This window comes from Adiantum capillus-veneris, chromosome 16 (genome assembly GCF_014529385.1).
Source record: "Adiantum capillus-veneris isolate H3 chromosome 16, ASM1452938v2, whole genome shotgun sequence".
Taxonomy (NCBI): Eukaryota; Viridiplantae; Streptophyta; class Polypodiopsida; order Polypodiales; family Pteridaceae; genus Adiantum; species Adiantum capillus-veneris.
The window spans coordinates 114,612,148-114,630,201 of NC_140946.1; the positions used below are offsets into that span (position 1 = coordinate 114,612,148).

Below are 18,054 nucleotides of genomic sequence, written 5' to 3' on the forward strand. Positions count from 1 at the left end.
CCCTACCAAACCATGAGTGTGAGATCCTTTAATCCATAAATGCTTGTTGGAGATCGTTGCCAGTGCTGAATCCAAATTTTGACTAGAGGTCTTGACCTCCTGGAGAACCAGAAAGTCGAATGGATTATTGTGTACCCATGAAGCTATCCTCTTGACTTTGGTAGGGTCTGAGAGACCCTTAACATTCCAGGATAGGACTTTCATTTAGTAACTCTTTTGCTTTTGTTTTTGCTCGTGTGCTTAGGAGGGTTTTGGGAAACAATGGAATGACTTCTTTTGTTGCCCTTAAGGACATCCATGGGGGTAGGCTCGTTGGAGACAGGTACAAGGGCCATCTTGCCAACAAGCAAATTCTCCTTGTTGAGGTCAAGCAGGGATTGGTTATCAAGGGCAGTGAGTTCCTCTTCAAGCCAAGTAGTGACAGGTGGATCCTGGGCTTGGGTGGGGGGATGAACTCGCTAGAGTCATCGGAGTTAGAGTCCACAAATTCATGTAGCTTAGCTAAAATGGTGAATTGGTTATGAGCCTTGCCTTTGTGGTCCCGCTTCCTAGCAGGGTGAGGCTTGGAGGATGCAAGATTGGCTCGAGATTTGTTAGGGTGGGGAGTATTAGACGTCTGAGCAGGATCAAGGATTTTCGTGGACGGTTCGGCTAGGGCTTGGGGGCTTAGTGCAGGAGCAGCAGGGGGAGACTTGAGAGGACAAGACCTGACGAAGTGACCCTGCTTTCCACACAAGAAACAAGTATCTTGCAAATACTTTGTATTTAATAGGCTGGTCAAAGATTTCACCATCATCAATTCTGATTTCGATGGAGGGGGGAAGCTTATCACAATGGGAGATATCCATCTCCACAAGGACCTGCGGGTGCCAAGCTGGATTGTAAAAATCTTGTCTTGGGTGTCCTCCCAGAACTTTCCCAAGCTGCCTTGCTATGAGACCAAGATGGCTATAGAGGTGTAGGGGGAGGTTAGTGAACTCCACCCAAACTGGGTAGTTCCTGGAGGCGGAGCATTCCGGGTTGAAAGCTTTGTTCCATTTGAATAAATAGAGAGGCGAGTTCCTTATGAACCACTGGCCATAGCTTAAGGCCTAGAAAGCCATCTCCAACTCCCGTAACACGAACAAGAAATGATTTTTGGGCAAGCATTGGATGGATTTCACTTCAATATCTCCCACAGTCCATTCTTGCTTGACCCAAGCTTTGAGTAAGTCAACAGGTGGTCGTAGGCCAGCTAAAAGACCTACCAGAGCCTTGCTTTCCAACTCCCTTTCTTTTCTAACTTGAGAAGAAGGTAAAAGGACCAAAGGCTTACCTTCTGTAGCTTGTTGGTGGCCAACATGAGCAACTCCTTGGCTTGTATCGCATTGCACCTCCGGGAGAGGGGGGGGGGTGTAACATTTAATGGTCTAGTAACTTGTGTGTAGCGGAAAATAGCAACATAGTGAGCATTTCATTAGAGTAGCTTCCTAATGAGAATAACAAGAGTGCTTGGGTGGAGAGAGCAACAAAAAGTATAACACCTAGTTAGATAGCATGAACAATACTTCAAAAGAGAATTAAGCAATTGAAAACAATTGAGGACCAGATTTGCATGGAGCCGGTCCCCCCTCCAAAAGGCTTTGTATTATGGTTTCTCCCATCAAGAGAGACATTTAACAATACAATTCTTTGTGTTCCTTCAATACTAGCTAGTGCAATGAAGATGGAAACTTCAAGCACTAAGCAAAAAACTTATCAAACACAACATCAATTCCCTCACGATCTCAGACCCAAGACCTCACACACCATCGAATATGGTGAGAGCTAGCGGGGTATGAGAGTAGATTGAGAGGAAGGAGTAGTCTTACGAGAAAGATATACATCTCCTCACATAATCACTCGTATTAGCATAGCTTAGCTTAGTAATTAGCATGGTAGAGGAGATGAGCATGCATTGAAGCTTGGCTCTTGGTTGGATTTGCATCACAAAGCCAAGAGTGTTGGTGTAGCCCTCCCTTTTCACAAGCTTGGACTAGGTGGTAAGCTTTCCATTAAAGCTTGAGAAGGAGAGAGAGAGTCTTCTTGCTTCACACATGAGATTGTGTGAGTGTGTGTGTGATAATGCCTTGCAAAAATCAGCCCCTCTCTCTCTTGGTCAACCCCCCTTGCTAAATGCTCGTGCTACAGTCCTATTGGACCTCCCCAGGCCTAGCCAATGGAAATTAAGCAGCATAGGTGATAACCTTCTGACATGTGTCCCCCTTTCCCCTTTTGTGAGAGATTTAGGTAATTAATAAATGCAATTAAACTCTCATTGGACCCCTTTGCCTCCTGGCCAATAGGAATCAGGCAAACCATTGGGTTGTTGAATGCTCATTGGACCCTTGGGAGACTGTTCAATAGTTCTCTAGAGAGCTTAATTCTTATTGGTTCTGTTATTAAGTGTTTGTTTAAATCGATTAAACTAGATTTACTCTAGCCTAATTCTCATTGGTCCACCTCCAAGGTCATCCAATAGGATTTGAGTACACCTTGCGGGCATCTGGGCTAGGGAGCTGGCATGTGTCCCTCATTCCCTTTGTGTAAAGGGAGCTTGTGTGTGTGTGTGTGTGAGTTTCTCTCTCATCTCCTACAACTAGGGCTCGCCCCCTCCTATATAGGGATGCATGTAGACTTTTGGGACACACACAAAGCATCAAATTCCCCTAATGTTTGACCTTTGGACACAACCTTTGAATATAATAACTTAGCATTTTGGAAGTCTTAATGGGCTGAATCTTAGGGTCTTTTAAGCCCATTGTTTCACATTGCTCTTTTGCAGATGGCCCCCCCTTTGGATCCCTATTTTCCCTCCTTTGGATCCCTACTGTGGTTGGTCTGCTAGCTTAACCAATATTCTAGCTTTTTCTCCCCTGGCACTTCCCATATTAAATGATCATTTTAACATGAGAAAATCATTTAGGAAAATTAGATATTGATTATTATGATATTACCTCTCTCTTGAAATCATAGTCATCCTCGACTATGGGGTAGAGAAGGTAAAGCATATTCATTAGTCCTTTTTCCTAGCGGGTAGAGGATCCCTATGTCACCCTACGACATTGTTCCAGAATGGATAACTAGTCCATTTGGTTCTTGAGAGCCTAAGCTACCACAAGCATGTCTGCTAATTAGTCCTCTCAATCTTCCATAGTAGAGTGACAAGCTCTACTTGGTGTTCGGGAGACGTTGTCTCCACAAACGTGATCTAAGCATGCATACTACTTCATTTTTGTGCACAATAAAAAAGAAGAGTCTTATAAGACAAAAACTTTGTTCATTTTCAACATTTGTACATTTGCTTACTCTAGGGAAGCATTGTAAGCATTGAAAAGGTTTAGGTTATGCCTTACATCTATCTAGCATCTTCAAAAGGATAATTCTTAAATTTAATAAGATATTGTCGAATAGTCTCACCGCCTCTTAGTACCTTGTCTTCATGTCGGAGAATGGACTCGGGCTGCAGCACCTCTTCTTGGTCCTCGATCTCCGGTGGGTCTTCAATAGTAGGTTCTTGAGGTGGATTTCCTTTGTAAGGCTTTAATAGGCTCACATGAAAAGCATTGTGTATGAGCCAATGACTAGGCAACTTGAGTTGATAGGCCATATCATTGATTGGCCTAAGAATCTGGAAGGGACATAGTACCGTTTTGCTAACTTAGCACAATACTTTTGGTGTCCCGTAGGATTCTTGCCTGTTGTGTGCCTTAATCGAGCCTTGGGAAATTTTAATAAGAGCCAATCATTTTCTTTAAAGGCTTGGGCTCTTCTGTGCTTGTCAGCAACAGCCTTTTGCCTTTGTTGTGAGATAGAGATAGCATCCTTAATCTTTTGGAAAGATTCTTGTAGGTCTCAGCTATACTCATCTGTAGCGAAGATCTTCCCGTGTACCTTAAGTAGCAGGGGACTTTTTGATCTTCCCTCAATTACCTCAAAAGGTGCTTTTCCCATGGAAGTCTGTACAGTATTATTGTAGGCATACTCCACTAAGGGTAAGTACTTCTCCCATTGGGATCTTTGATCTACTTCCATTACATAGGCTTTTAGTAGATCGAGAATTGTTAATTTAGTTCACTTTGGCCATCCGTTTGCGGGTGATAGGCCGAAGAGAAATTTAGCCTTGTCCCTAGATTCTCAAAGAGACCCTTCCAGAAATTACTGGTCATTCTAGGATCTCTATCCGACACTATGGACATTGGCAAGCCATGGTACTTGAAGATTTGTGAAATGAAGAGGGTGCCATTTGATGGGCTTTGATAGTCTTTTTGACAGATGTATAATGAGCTGAACCTGTCTACTATTGTCCATATTCAAAGATAAAATCCATGGATATGCTCTCCCATGGTGAATTAGGGATTGGCAAAGGCTGAAGCAATCCAAGTTGCTTCCCTCTATCAAACTTCGTCTTTTGGCATACCACACATTTAGAAACATACTATTGTATGTTTGCGTTCATGGTAGGCCAATGGAAATATGTTTCAATTCCCTTTAGGGTAGACTGAATCCCTCTATGCCCTGCATAAGGAGGAGCATGAGATTCATACATTACTTTCTCACGTAGTGAGCTAGTAACACATAGTCTATTTCTATAGAGAAGATAACCATCTTGTAAAGTAAATGGTTCCTCTTTCTTTCCTAGTGCAAGGACTGAAATCACATCTCTAAAATCGGGATCAATAGCATACTCATCTATCATAGAAGATAGATCATTGTGAGTTTCTATGGAAATCGCATTCACCCTCGGCCGTCTTGAGAGTGCATCGGCTACTTGATTATGCTTTCCAGTAATGTGAGCAATATGAAAATGAAATTGCGAAAGAAAGTTTGCCCACCTCATTTGTTTGTCGGAGAGCTTGGTCTGCGTCATGAAGTACTTGAGACTTTGGTGATCCGTTCGCAGAATGAAAGGAGTCCCCAATAAATAGTGCTTCCATGAGTCTAAGGCATGTAGAACTGCAAAGAGTTCCTTTTCATATATGCCTAGAGCTTGCTCAATAGGGTCAAGCCTTTGACTTTCATAGCCTATGGCGTGCCCTTCTTGAAGCAAAATAGCTCCAAGGCAATCACCACAAGCATCACATTGAACCTCAAATGGCTTTGAGAGATCCAGTAGTGTAAGCATAGGTTGAGAGATAAGCTTTTCTTTAAGCTTTTCAAAAGCATTGTTCTCCTTGGTAGACCATGTGTACCTAACATTTTTCTTTGTTAGGTCATGTAATGGTCCTGCTATTAGTAAGAAATTTTATATGAAGCGTCTATAGTATACGCACATACCTATAAATCTTCTTAATGCATGAAGATTCGTTGGTTTAGGCCATCCTTTTATTACCTCTAACTTTGATGGATCCATTTGGATGCCATCTTGAGAGATAATGTGACCTAAATACTCAATCTCTTGTAAGAAAAATTCACTTTTTCTTTCAATTAACATAAAGTTTATTCTCTCTAATAACTTGAAATATTGTTTGGAGGTGCTGCTTGTGTTCATCTAATGAATTAGAGTAGATGATGATATACACTCCAGTAAAGGTTCAGTGAGGCCTGAATAGCTTTTCCATCAAGCGGTTGAATGTGGCTGGTGCATTGGTCAAGCCAAAATTCATGACAATGTATTCGTAAAGACCAAACGTAGTGCGAAATGTGGTCTTTACAATGTCTTGATCAACTATCCTTATTTGATGATATCCACTTTTTAGGTCAATCCTATTGAAGTAGGTGGACCCTTGTAGCTTATCAAATAGGTCTTCTACCCGTGAAACGGGAAACCTATTCTTGATAGTGATCCTATTTAGTGCTCTATAGTCGACACACATACGATATGTGCCATTTTTCTTTTGCACTAGTAGCAAATGGAGATGAGCTAGGCCTAACCATGCTCTTCTCAACTAACTCATGCACTTGCCGCATAATCTCCTCTTGTGAGCTTGAGAAACTCTATAAGGAGGTTTGTTAGGCGGTGAAATTTCTGGAAGAAGTTCAATTGCATGGTGATCATTGCCTCGTTTAAGAGGTAGCTCACAAGGGATTTCTTCAATAAAGACATCTTGAAACCCCTTGAGAAAATTGGATAACTCTAATTCCTTTTTATTGTGTATATTTTCTTTTGCTAAAACATTAGGTTCATTTTGAGAATCTTTAACAAAAATCATGTACATGGAAATAGAGCTCTTTATTGACTTGTTGAAAGCCGCTTGTGTATGTACAATGGGTATAGTGTTACCCATTTCCTTAGCATCTATATACATATCTTTTTCCCTGAACTTAAAGGAGATTCTCCTTTCAGGGAATTTAACATTGGAAGCCATACGATCAAACCATGGTGCCCCTAGGATTACATCCTCATGCTTGAGAGGAGAGATAAAGAAGTCCTCTTTGTCCACATAGCTTTGGACATGGAGCCTCAATTTCCTGATTAAGGGAGTGACTGAAGCTTCTTGCCCCTTGGAAGCACCATCTTCGGGTAGGACATCTCGCATCTCGTAGGCTTGTATGCCTAGCTTGGTGGCCAACTCTATAGATATAAAATTATGAGTAGAACCAGGGTCAAAGAGAATAAAAGCATCATGTTCTCTTACCTTTCCCCAAGCATGGCATAGAGGAGATCCTTTGTGGTGAAGTTTCTCCTCTTGGATTTCGACCAAGGTAGCTCTAGAAGGTTCATGGTAGGTGTTCTTTTGGGGACAAACGCAGTACGCATGCCCTTGCTCGCCGCACTTGAAACATCGGTTATCCTTGCGATAACGCTCAAGCTCTTCAGGAGAGAGTTTATTTTTGCCTTTGTAAACTCCCTTCTCTTTAGCTTTGTTGGAGTTGCCCTTAGGAGATTTTTGGACATTGTCCTTCCCCTTAGGCTCATTGGAACCCTTGTTTTCCGTGGGCTTAGAATTTCTTTTAGCCCTCGTTTGGAAATTGATTTGAGAGGCCACCATAGTATGGTATATAACCGCCGATATGGTGCATGGCCTTTGGAAGTTGACATACTCCGCCATTTCTTCAGCTAAGCCCGCACAAAATTGTTGCTTTTGCTCTCCAAAATCCAACTTTTTGAAAACAGCGGCTTTGAGTTATAGGTCCCAAAACTTGTCTACATATTTGTGAATGGATTCATAGGGAGAGAGCTTTAAGCTTCGCCATTCGGTGGGTACTTTGTCTTTGGCATCAGTGGCCAAAAACTGCTTCATAATGGAAGCTCTTAAAGCTTTCCACGTTCGTGGAGCTTCACCGTTGGCCCGTAGGCTAGACCACCATTGCCTGAAGGACTTTTGAAAGTGCATAGCTACATGGCGTAGCTTAGAGAACTCCGTTAAGCCCTCATCTCCAAACGCCGCATCAAATTGTTGGATAGAGGCCAAGACTTTGTCCGTAGCACCAAAAGTGCCATCATAGGTAAGGAAAGAGATGCTCTTCCCTCCCTCTTTGAATTTCTTGAGCTTGGACGACCTCTTCCACGCAGCATAGGGTTTCCTATGGCCTCTAAGGTTGCACCATCACTTTCTTCAGAGGATGAAGAATTTGAGGAAGATGGAGAAGAGGGTGACCTCTTTCTCGCGAGGAAGAGGTTGAAGAAGATGGAGAAGAGGGTTTCCTCTTTCTCGCCTTTTTCTTCTCTTGATTTTTGTCATCCCTCTTTGAAGTATGGAGTGGGGAAGTATGCGATGGTCTTCTCCGTTTTGGAGGTGATGGAGAGCGTTTAGCCCGTCATCTTCGTGGAGCCATCTCCGCTGAGGTGTCAGGAGACTCACTTCTTTCTCATTCCTTCGGTGGAGGCTCTTAAATTCTCTTTTGAGAAGGAGATGCGTCATCAAGGAGAAAATTTATGAGCCCTTCATACGGATCCTCTTCCTCTTCCCGAATCAGAGAGAGGCCTCTTTTGGAAGTCTCGCAAGGAGGCTTCCTAGGTGCTCTCTCGTCATGGTGGGAAGCTTGGAGAATCACATGAGCACGAAGCTGCCGTTGCACTTCACTTTGGAGGGATGGATTTCCCATGGCTTGTTGAAGCCTAGAAACAAGATAGTTAACAAGCATTGGGGCATCATTAGTAGCTTGCTCATTAGCAAAATCAAAGTTATCAACATTAATTTTACTCTCTTTACTATTGTCAGCCATTCTGACAACTTTTAGGTGTAAAATTTTTAGGTGTACTTTGGCACTTCAAGCCCTAGTTGCTACTCCTCTTTACCCCTTTAGAAAAAGAACTCAAGCTACCCGTGGCTCGAATACCATTAATTGCAAGGAATAGAAGAGAGGGTCGTTCAACACCAAAATAGCACCGGCTCCTGTCATGCTTCTAATAGCTCAATAGTGGTTAAGCCGTAGGCAAGCCCCGTAGGACTCCACTATTAAGACCATAGATCTCGACGGTGATGCCCCGTTAACTGCACAAAAGGCAGGTGCACTGCAAAGCTAAAAAATCCCTATTCTACTTACTCACATGCAATTTATAGTACCAACCATTTATAGCTAGCTTGAGGACCTCCCTTCTTGAGTAAGAAAAAAGAAACCTTGTGCTCTAATACCAATGTAAAATTTAATGGTCTAGTAACTTGTGTGTAGCGAAAAATAGCATGAACATAGTGAGCATTTCATTAGAATAGCTTCCTAATGAGAATAACAAGAGTGCTTGGGTGGAGAGAGCAACAAAAAGTATAACACTTTGTTAGATAGCATGAACAATACTTCAAAAGAGAGAGAAATTAAGCAGTTGACAATAGTTGAGGACCGGATTTGCATGGAGCCAGTCCCCCTTCCAAAAGGCTTTGTATTATGGTTTCTCCCATCAAGAGAGACATTTTACAATACAATTCTTTGTGTTCCTTCAATACTAGCTAGTGCAATGAAGATGGAAACTTCAAGCACTAAGCAAAACACTTATCAAAACACAACATCAATTCCCTCACGGTCTCAGACCCAAGACCTCACACACCTTCAAAGATGGTGAGAGCTAGTGGGGTATGAGAGTAGATTGAGAGGAAGAAGGACGAGAAAGATATACATCTCCTTACATAATCACTTATATTAGCATAGCTTAGCTTGCTTCACACATGAGATTGTGTGAGTGTGTGTGTGATAATACCTTGCAAAAATCATCCCCTCTCTCTCTTGGTCGACCCCCCTTGCTAAATGCTCATGCTACAGCCCTATTGGACCTCCCCAGGCCTAGCCAATGGAAATTAAGCAGCATAAGTGATAGCCTTCTGACATGTGTCCCCCTTTCCCCTTTTGTGAGAGCTTTAGGTAATGAATAAATGCAATTAAACTCTCATTAGATCCCTTTGCCTCCTGGTCAATAGGAATCAGGCAAGCCATTGGGCTGTTGAATGCTCATTGGATGCCTTGGGAGACTGTTCAATAGTTTTCTAGAGAGCTTAATTCTTATTGGTTCTTTTATTAAGTGTTTTTAAATTGATTACAGTAGATTTACTCTAGCCTAATTCTCATTGGTCCACCTCCAACGTCATCCAATAGGATTTGACTACACCTTGTGGGCATCTGGGCTAGTGAGCTGACATGTGTCCCTCATTCCCTTTGTGTAAAGGGAGCTTATATATGTATGTGTGTGAGTTTCTCTCTCATCTCCTACAACTAGGGCTCGCCCCCTCCTATGTAGGGATGCATGTAGACTTTTGGGACACACACAAAGCATCCAATTCCCCTAATGTTTGACCTTTGGACACAACCTTTGAATTTTGGAACCTTAGCATTTTGGAAGTCTTAATGAGGTGAACCTTAGGGTCTTTTAAGCCCATTGTTGCACATTGCTCTTTTGCAAATGGCCCCCCCTTTGGATCCCTATTTTCCCTCCTTTGGATCCTAGTGTGGCTGGTTTGCTAGCTTAACCAATATTCTAGCTTTTTCTCCCCTGGCACTTCCCATATTAAATGATCAGTTTAACATGAGAAAATCATTTAGGAGAATTAGATATTGATTATTATGACAGGGAGGGAGATGGATGCTTCCTCTGAGAGAACGTCCATGAGCTTCCTGATGTCCTCCTATTGAGCGTCGGTGAGGGTCGGAGCCATCTGGAGCAAGGGATTTGCTTGACAGGAGTTGTTGACGAGCAGAGAGAGCCTGAACCAGTTTCTCCACTAACTCAGGCGGTAAAACCTTAGCAATGAGCGGGTTCGAGGTTGACATGACCCGAGGAGTGCCGATTGGAGCCAGGTGTACCGAGGGGACATTGGGGAGTAAGAGGGATGTACGATGTCCCATGCATTATCAGAGGATGACACGTGAATTTGGAGAGGGGGGCGTTTAGGGAATGAAGCGTGAAACATCCTGCCCTTCACAGGCAAGTAAGGAAGGGTTAGCGCACTAAGCCATAGCTAGGCCATTGCTAACAACTTATACCTCACGTTGCGTTGTTTAACATTTGCATATTGATAGTAACACATGAATAGTCTGAGGGGTGGTTGAAGTACTCTCCAATGAACCGGAGCAACTTTGATGCATTATGGGGCCTTTTGCAACTTTTTCCAAGGCCCTTCAAAAGCGCAGTCTAATTGTAATATCTAAAAGCCCTCTAAGAGCCTTGCCACGCCAAGCATGTGTAGGGCCTTGAAGTTTTGGAAGTGCTTGGAGGTATGGTCTTAATATGCTTATCACACATCAAGGGGCATGATACAAGCTCTGCACACATCGTAAAAGACACCTATGGAAGACATGTTGTATGACACAAGATTTAGGAATCACACAATGCTTCAAGAAAGAAAGAAATGATTGTGTGATTGCTCCGACTTTTGACAATTTTTCTACATCTTTTGATAGTGTAAGGTGCAATTACAAATGCACGTTACATATGGTTGCACTTCACTCTACACAGTATGATTGTCAAATTGGATACCTCACACATGAGACACATAAATGATTCAATCCTTACAAGTGTTTGGTGGAACAACGCTATAAGAGCTTTCTTCTATGCTCTCCCTCTCAAGTTATGCATATAAGGCCATGAATAGGCCCAAGAGGGCTTGTCTTGGCAGCATGCATATCACACAAGGGTGGACAAAGAGCTTAATAATACATATTTTGCGAATGTGTCAACCAAGCAGGCTAGTGTGATGGAAAGATTAGTGACGATGGAGCCTGGGGTGCAAGTTAAAGACTACTAAATTTATTTCACGCACCTCAAGTTGACAAGGGTCGCTCATGATGTGGGCAAGGAGGTTAACTTGGGTGTGAATCTGTGTTTATGGACCAATTGTTTTGCGCCAACTCAAATTCACATGTTAACGAGGGAAGGATGTGTGTGAGAGGGGAATACGTTGGGGTTAACCCCCACCGAGCATCGACAAAACTCTCTCTTCCTACTGAATCTATTTCAGTGTGAATGCGAAGGCCTTTGTGAAGTCGCGGGTAGAAGGGCCTCGTCACTAAGTGACACTTGGGTGAAGATCACAACCGTTGATCTCAAATGTGAACTTGATGTAAACTAAGTGTAAACTCGAGCAAACATGTATTTGTTGTGAACTCTCCAATGTATGTGCACTGCATTTTGGTGGTGTGAATTAAATGTACTTGGTGTAAACCCGCCAACGTGGACTTGGTGTGAACTAGGATCGTGAGCGTACCGACATTACTTAATATAATGCTACCTTTTTCCCTCCATAACAAAACCGTGCGGTATTGTAATGGTAAGGCATTTGCTCTGTGTCAAGAAGGGCATGAGGTCAAACCCCGTCAATCCATATTTTCCCTCCAAATGGATTGGGTAGTCCATGATCAAAGGCTCTGCACATGTACTCCAAGATAAGCCGCAATGTTCAAAAGCGCCCACGTGGCTCCAAGATGCTTACCGCCATGGCTACTGCACGTTAGCAGGGCTCAACACATAGTTACTTGCTGCGTCTCCAAAAATTTCGCTTTGGGGAGCATTGTTGCGACCATCTCTTGTGTTCTCAGTTGCTCATGAGTGCCATGTGCGTGCAACAAGCCTGGCGGTAGGGTCGAAACTTGAAGGACCTTCTAGAAAATCGATTGAAGCTTTTTCCATGTGTGCGACAACGATATGAGATCGTAGATCCCCTCCAAAAGAAGGTGTCAACGATATGAATATGTCCCAACGATGTTGGAAAAATCAATCAAGCATGGAATCTACGCATATGCTCTCTCTCTCTCTCTCGCCTAGTCCTTTTGCATGGCGGCATTTTCTTTCTTGCGTGGGGATGCTCTCTCTCTCTCTCTCTCTCTCTCTCTCTGTGTGTGTGTGTGTGTGTGTGTGTGTGTGTGTGTGTGCGCGCGGCTGCAGTCCACGTGCCGACGGAAAGTGAAGGCCTTTCTCAAATGCAACCGCCTATGTGCTTCGCAAGATGCAGGGTGGTGCAGAGAGCAGGAAAGGAGTCCAGTGGGATGCTCTTCTCTCTCTCTCTCTCTCTCTCTCTCTCTCTGTGGAGTCCACATGCCGACGGAAAATGAAGGCCTCTCTCTCTCTCTATATATATATATTGCAGATGGCGCAGAATGTATCGAGTTTTTGGGAGAAGTCGAGGTTTTGGGGATGGATCGGAGGCAGCAGGGATGCAAGGCCGAGGAGACGAGGCCCGAGGGCAGGAGAAGGTGAGGGCAACGAAATGAGACGAAGGGAATCTTTGCGGCATCTTCTAGTTAATACTTTTTTATAAGTCTTAGCAGTACGAGAGGCTGAGATTTGTTAGATCCCCTCCAAAAAAACGGTGTCAATCCCAACTATGCCCGTGGGAATACGCTCCAGGCACTTTGAAGACTCAAGTGTGTGCGAGTGGTGAAAAATTATACGACTCAATGCTCATCATGAGTCATGAGGAGAGAGAGCTCATCAGAGAGCCTGGCCACCGTGCCTGAGGTGGGTCGTCATCTTTGCGTGTCTGGAGTGTGTTTTTGTTTGCCTGCGGGCGCCTCCTTTGCCCTCGTGTTCTCAGAATGCTACTTATCATCAGACTCGCAGGCGCACTCTCTCTCTCTCCTCTCCGAGCTGAAAGGCTGCCACTTTTCAGAGTCAATTCGGGCAGTACTCTACGCTACCTCCTGCTGTTTGCTTCACCTTTCCGTCTGCTATCCTCCCAAGTTTGAAGGTAAACCCCGGGTCTCCTCCCTCCCAAATCTCTAGCACGTACTTTGTACCCACCTCCTCAAACACACACCACCATCGCTGCCGTCTGTGAATAATTTCAAGCGAAGGAATGATGACTGATGAGCTCCATTTCACCTCTCCCCTTGCGGCTCTCTGTGTACTGCATTCATAGAGCTTTTGTGCGTGTGAGAGCAGAGACAAAGAATCTGTGAAGCGTGTGTGTGTGACACTTTCAAGTTTCAAGGCTTGCTTGCTGTGTGTATGTATTTCCGTGCGTATTTGAATGTGTGTGTGTGTGTGAGTGAGTGATAGGAGGATAGGTCCCCCCTTCCCTTCGTCTCTCCCTCCTTTTTTCCTTTCATGATATCTTTGGACCTACCTCATCTTGGCGTTTGTGGGTGCCCAAGATTGACGCAGACTGCTACCACCCACAATCTCTCTCTGCCTCTTTGTGCTTTTGCGTGAGCAGGAATCTCTCAAAATCGCGAGAAGGTGCACTACCGGGCCTCCTCCGCGGCATGTGTTGGAATTCCGCTATGACACACATGTTAACAGTTTGCTCTGTTCTATTCTTTCCTTTACCATTGAAGCACATGTGCTTTGCTACGTGTTTATATGCATCAAGTGCTCATTGAACTTGCACTGATTTCCACTATGAAGAAGGTCACTCCGACACAGAAGCTTGATCGCAAGTGTGTTCTCAAACATTGAGTATATGCATTTTATCACAAAGAAGCTCCAGATACAAACAATACAAGCAGACATCCATATCACATATACGGGCTTGAACCCCCCCCCCCCCCCCCCCCCCCCCCCCCCCCCCCCCCCCCCCCCCCCTCCCGGCCAACACACACACACACACACACACACACACACACACACACACACAGACCATACACACATAAGCTTCACATTTGCACATTAGTACACAGATAAGCTCCCCATGCAAAATTCTCTGTGATAGCATTAATCTTATGGCGAGTTTTTCATTCGTGACATAAAAGAGTTTTTTTTCAAACTATGCTTTTGTCATCAATTTGTAGGTTAGAAGCTCAGATGAATGAGTCTTTTCAAAAGGTAGCGGACATGGAAAAACAGAGTCCTGTAATTCCTTTGGGTCTTGATTATGGGGGCAAAGGTAATGATGGTAGTTTCTTGAGAGTGAAGTTGTGCAGGTAGGTCGAAGCTGCGCAAGCAATATCATATAGTGGTCTGAAAATTATAAGTTGAGGGCATTTGAGAAAAGAGCATGTTGAGCAAGGCGGATCATGATGATGCATGGCCAGTTAGTGTCTCCAACAAAGAAAAGGAAGTGGAAAGCAGGGCTAACTGCCTTACTCCTTCCAATTCTGCTTTGACTGAACACGATTACTTAGGGCTATCAAAGACATCCGACTCGTCCCCGGTACAAAACACTCAATTAGCCTATTCTACAGCATGTGATGAGTGTGATGCAGAGGACAAGGGACTGGAATGCGGAGATACAGAGCTAAGGCTGGGCATAGGGCCGTTAGGTAACGAGGATGCAAGTTCAGCATCACAACCTGCCCATGCCATTCAAAGCATGCCGCATCGACAATTTCCGCCAGAGATTGGTAGACAGATAATCAAACGAGGGGAGCCCGGGTTGGATGCACAATGTGGAGATGTGTTAATGAAGACAGCCATGGAACGTCGGCAGAGTTTCTGGCCCTGGATAGCTCCAGGGAGGTTCATGATTCCCGTGCCGAAAGTGAGTGCAGCTTCAGGCAAGCGACCATATATTGAAATAGGCAGTGAAAATCGTGATAACAATGGATTTTCGACAGAGTCCAGCACACAACCAGAGGCTGTGACGCAATACCCAGTGGGATCACAGTTATCCATGGTGCAAGGAGGGCTTTACACATGGAGTCACCGTAGTAGCAACGTTAATTGGCCGCCATCCAAACCTGATGCCATTGCCACATATGGAACCAGCTACACTTTGGCCACAAATGGGTCTCTGCCCCCTCCCACACCTTTTAAGCTTCCACCTACTCCACCTGCACCATCAACCGCAGCTTCAGCAGTAGCTCTGCATTCACCGTCATCATCGGATGGAAGAATATCATTCTCTGGTTATAATGGCCAGGGGGATAATAGGATGTCCAAGTATGTGACTTAACTTGCTGCTCTACAGAAAGTATAGTGTAAACTCTAGTTTTGCTACGTATGTCGTTGTACTGGCATTTGTGAATGCCTTTTTGAGAGTTTATGCGATTTTCAATAGGGCTCCGGTCGTTGGATGGCCTCCAGTCCGGTCGTTTCGCAAGAGCACTATGCATTCTGCAGCTGGGCCAGTGGCCAACAAGGCGAGCAATGCTTCCTCTGATGTCCCGGAGCATGAGGATTCTAACTGCCATAACACACCTGACGCAGGTGGAGGGGAACAAATTAACAAAAGCAGCAACAAGGACACATTTTTTGTCAAAGCAAAGCTTGATGGAGTTCGAATCTGTCGCAAGGTGGACCTGACTTCCTACAGGAATTATGAAAGTCTTCTATCAGCCTTGCAGGACATGTTTCAAGGATTTGTCTGCGATGGTAATGAAACTAGGTTATTGAAAGTGGGCATATATGCAAGCATCCTTATGTAAATGCTTGTTTCTGCACTCCTTGCACATGGACATGGTTGCTTTTGACGGCCTACATCGGAGCATAACCTCAAGAGACGTACCTACCTTTATTAAAAATTAATCAATTATAATTAGAGTGGTAATTATAATAGTTAAGAGCGTTGAATTATAATTAATATTGCATATAGTTACAGTGATAATTGCTTTGTATTAATCAGTTCACATTTACTCATAGTACAATCTCACAAAGAGCTTGCAGATAACTAGTCTGTTTTCAGACTCAAGCTCGCACACTGCAACAATTTTATGGATGGCTCTAAATTCTCATTCATCATTTTGGGTGATCCTCAGATAATGCAAAACTTGATCTCTTGCAAGGCAAGAACTATGTCTTGACACATGAAGACAAAGATGGGGATTGGATGCTTGTTGGTGATGTACCATGGCAGTGAGCTCCGAACCATAAGCTTAATCGTTTGTTTACGATCTCATGAATGCCGATATTCTTTTGACGTTTCCGTTTTTGATCGAAAAAGCTAAATCAGTTTGTTTATTGGATGTGCAGCATGTTTGTTACTACTGTGAAAAGCCTAAGGATAATGAGGGCTGGAGATGCTGTTGGTCTTGGTAAGAGTTTGTTATGGTCTCATGACTAATGGTTAATGGATAATCAGGCCTTAGCTAAGGCCTTAGGCCCTTTAACACCCAACTCTTTGTGCTTGAAAGTTTATGGGTAGTCTTTGAGGCTTTTGGTACTCTGACTGACCTTTCTTTTGGTGCTTCTGGTAGTTTGCAGGCTCTTTAGTAAACAAATTTGTATGCATGAAAGCTTAGGAGCGATATTAGGCAATCTATATTCCAGTTCTTATTATTTGTGTGCATGTGCGCAGGTGCGAAAGTGTTTGCAAAGCTGAGAGGCCAAGGGGAAGAAGGGAGAGCTCTTCATTAATTACTTAACATTGGATGGGTTAACTGTTAATCACATCCAATCGACGAACAGAGAGCTCTTGAAGCTGTTCATCAATCACTTCACATTGGAGGTGTTAATTTTGTCAGGAGAATGCTAAATAGCCTAACTATGTACTCAAATTCTAGTTGCTAATCAAATGAAAATGAAGCTAACTATTGTTCTATGTAATTTGTAAGAAACATACTTTGTTGTATTGTGCATCTTAATTCTTAGGGTTACCTTTTCTTTTGTGGCGCCCATGAAAGGAGGGTGGGGATGTATAGTATACCTACACTGTATACCCACTCAATTGGGAATGATAGAATGATCTAAGGTGGTCACACCTCAGACTTGTGTTCTCCATCATTTGTGATCAATTTTAGGTAACTTTTGAGAAGGCTATTGTAATATTGTAGGAGAGCTTTTAAAATGTTTTGCCCTTTTGAGAAGGGCATAGTTGCATCACTTACATATTGACAATAGATGCACACGCGACCACATCCTAAGCAAATCTATGGTTGCGATCTTCTCAAAGCTTGCATGCCCTGAATCCTCTCTCCTCATGCCGGTGTGACGGCTCAAGGCCGCATGAGCGGAAAACGGAGTTTTTTTTACTATTTTTTATACAATGCATAACATCATGAGCTTCTGCTCGGCAGGCACCGCATACCCATCTAGGTACGATTGGGGGTAGGGAACCGTCGGCCCTTACACCGGGCCGGTGATCCCTTGCCCCCAATCGTACCTAGCTAGTTATGCCATGCTTCCCTCACAAAAGCTCATTATGTTGAGATAAGTCACAATGCGGGAATTATTGTGAGAATATGTTCGAAACTTCTTATGTGTATAGGGTAGAACCCCTGCCTCTTGCAAGTAGTAGTGGCGCGTTGTGTTTTACGGCTAGAAGCAGCTTTGCGCGTGAACTTTTCAGTGATCTACTAGGCGATGGTAGAAGACGGGGTTTGGGTCTTGCAAAATTCGGCCTCATCACTATATCAATCGGGCATGGTCGAATGGGATCAACGGTGGAGGAGGAAAAGGCGGGGCGTGTCAATCATGGACTGTCAGATCTAAGGTTGCCTCGAGTTTACCAGTTCGTCCGAATTTACAAATTTGCCCCGAATTTACTAATAGGTCCACATTTACAATATGACATACTCGAACCACCTATATTTCAAAGTACACATGAGGGCGTAGTGGTTAGTGCACATGGCTCTTGGTGGGGAGGTCGGGGTTCAAGACATGTGGTGCGGATCGACCCGAATTTACAAGCTTGCCCGAATTTATTTCTCCCCGAATTTATCAAATGCGCATCTGACGGCCGACATCACCTCAGTCGTTGATCCCATTTGAGCATGCTTGTGCAAGATAGTGTGGAGGGTAAGCTGGGGTGCTCGTGCGAAATTGCTCCAAGAGGGCACATATGTCATCACCACAAG

At 43.8% G+C, this 18,054-nt stretch overlaps 1 protein-coding gene across 1 annotated transcript; it reads left to right on the forward strand.

The window, feature by feature from the left end:
* Nucleotides 1-266: 266 nt before the first annotated feature.
* On the forward strand, nucleotides 267-16,976 carry LOC147439688 (uncharacterized). Its single transcript, XM_086484052.1, has 8 exons — nucleotides 267-424; nucleotides 13,539-13,616; nucleotides 14,113-14,207; nucleotides 14,311-15,202; nucleotides 15,321-15,634; nucleotides 16,018-16,114; nucleotides 16,232-16,293; nucleotides 16,557-16,976. Exons 1-8 carry the CDS (start codon nucleotides 267-269, stop codon nucleotides 16,613-16,615), a joined length of 1,755 nt encoding a protein of 584 aa, XP_086340178.1. The 3' UTR covers nucleotides 16,616-16,976.
* The last annotated feature ends 1,078 nt before the right edge of the window (nucleotides 16,977-18,054 follow it).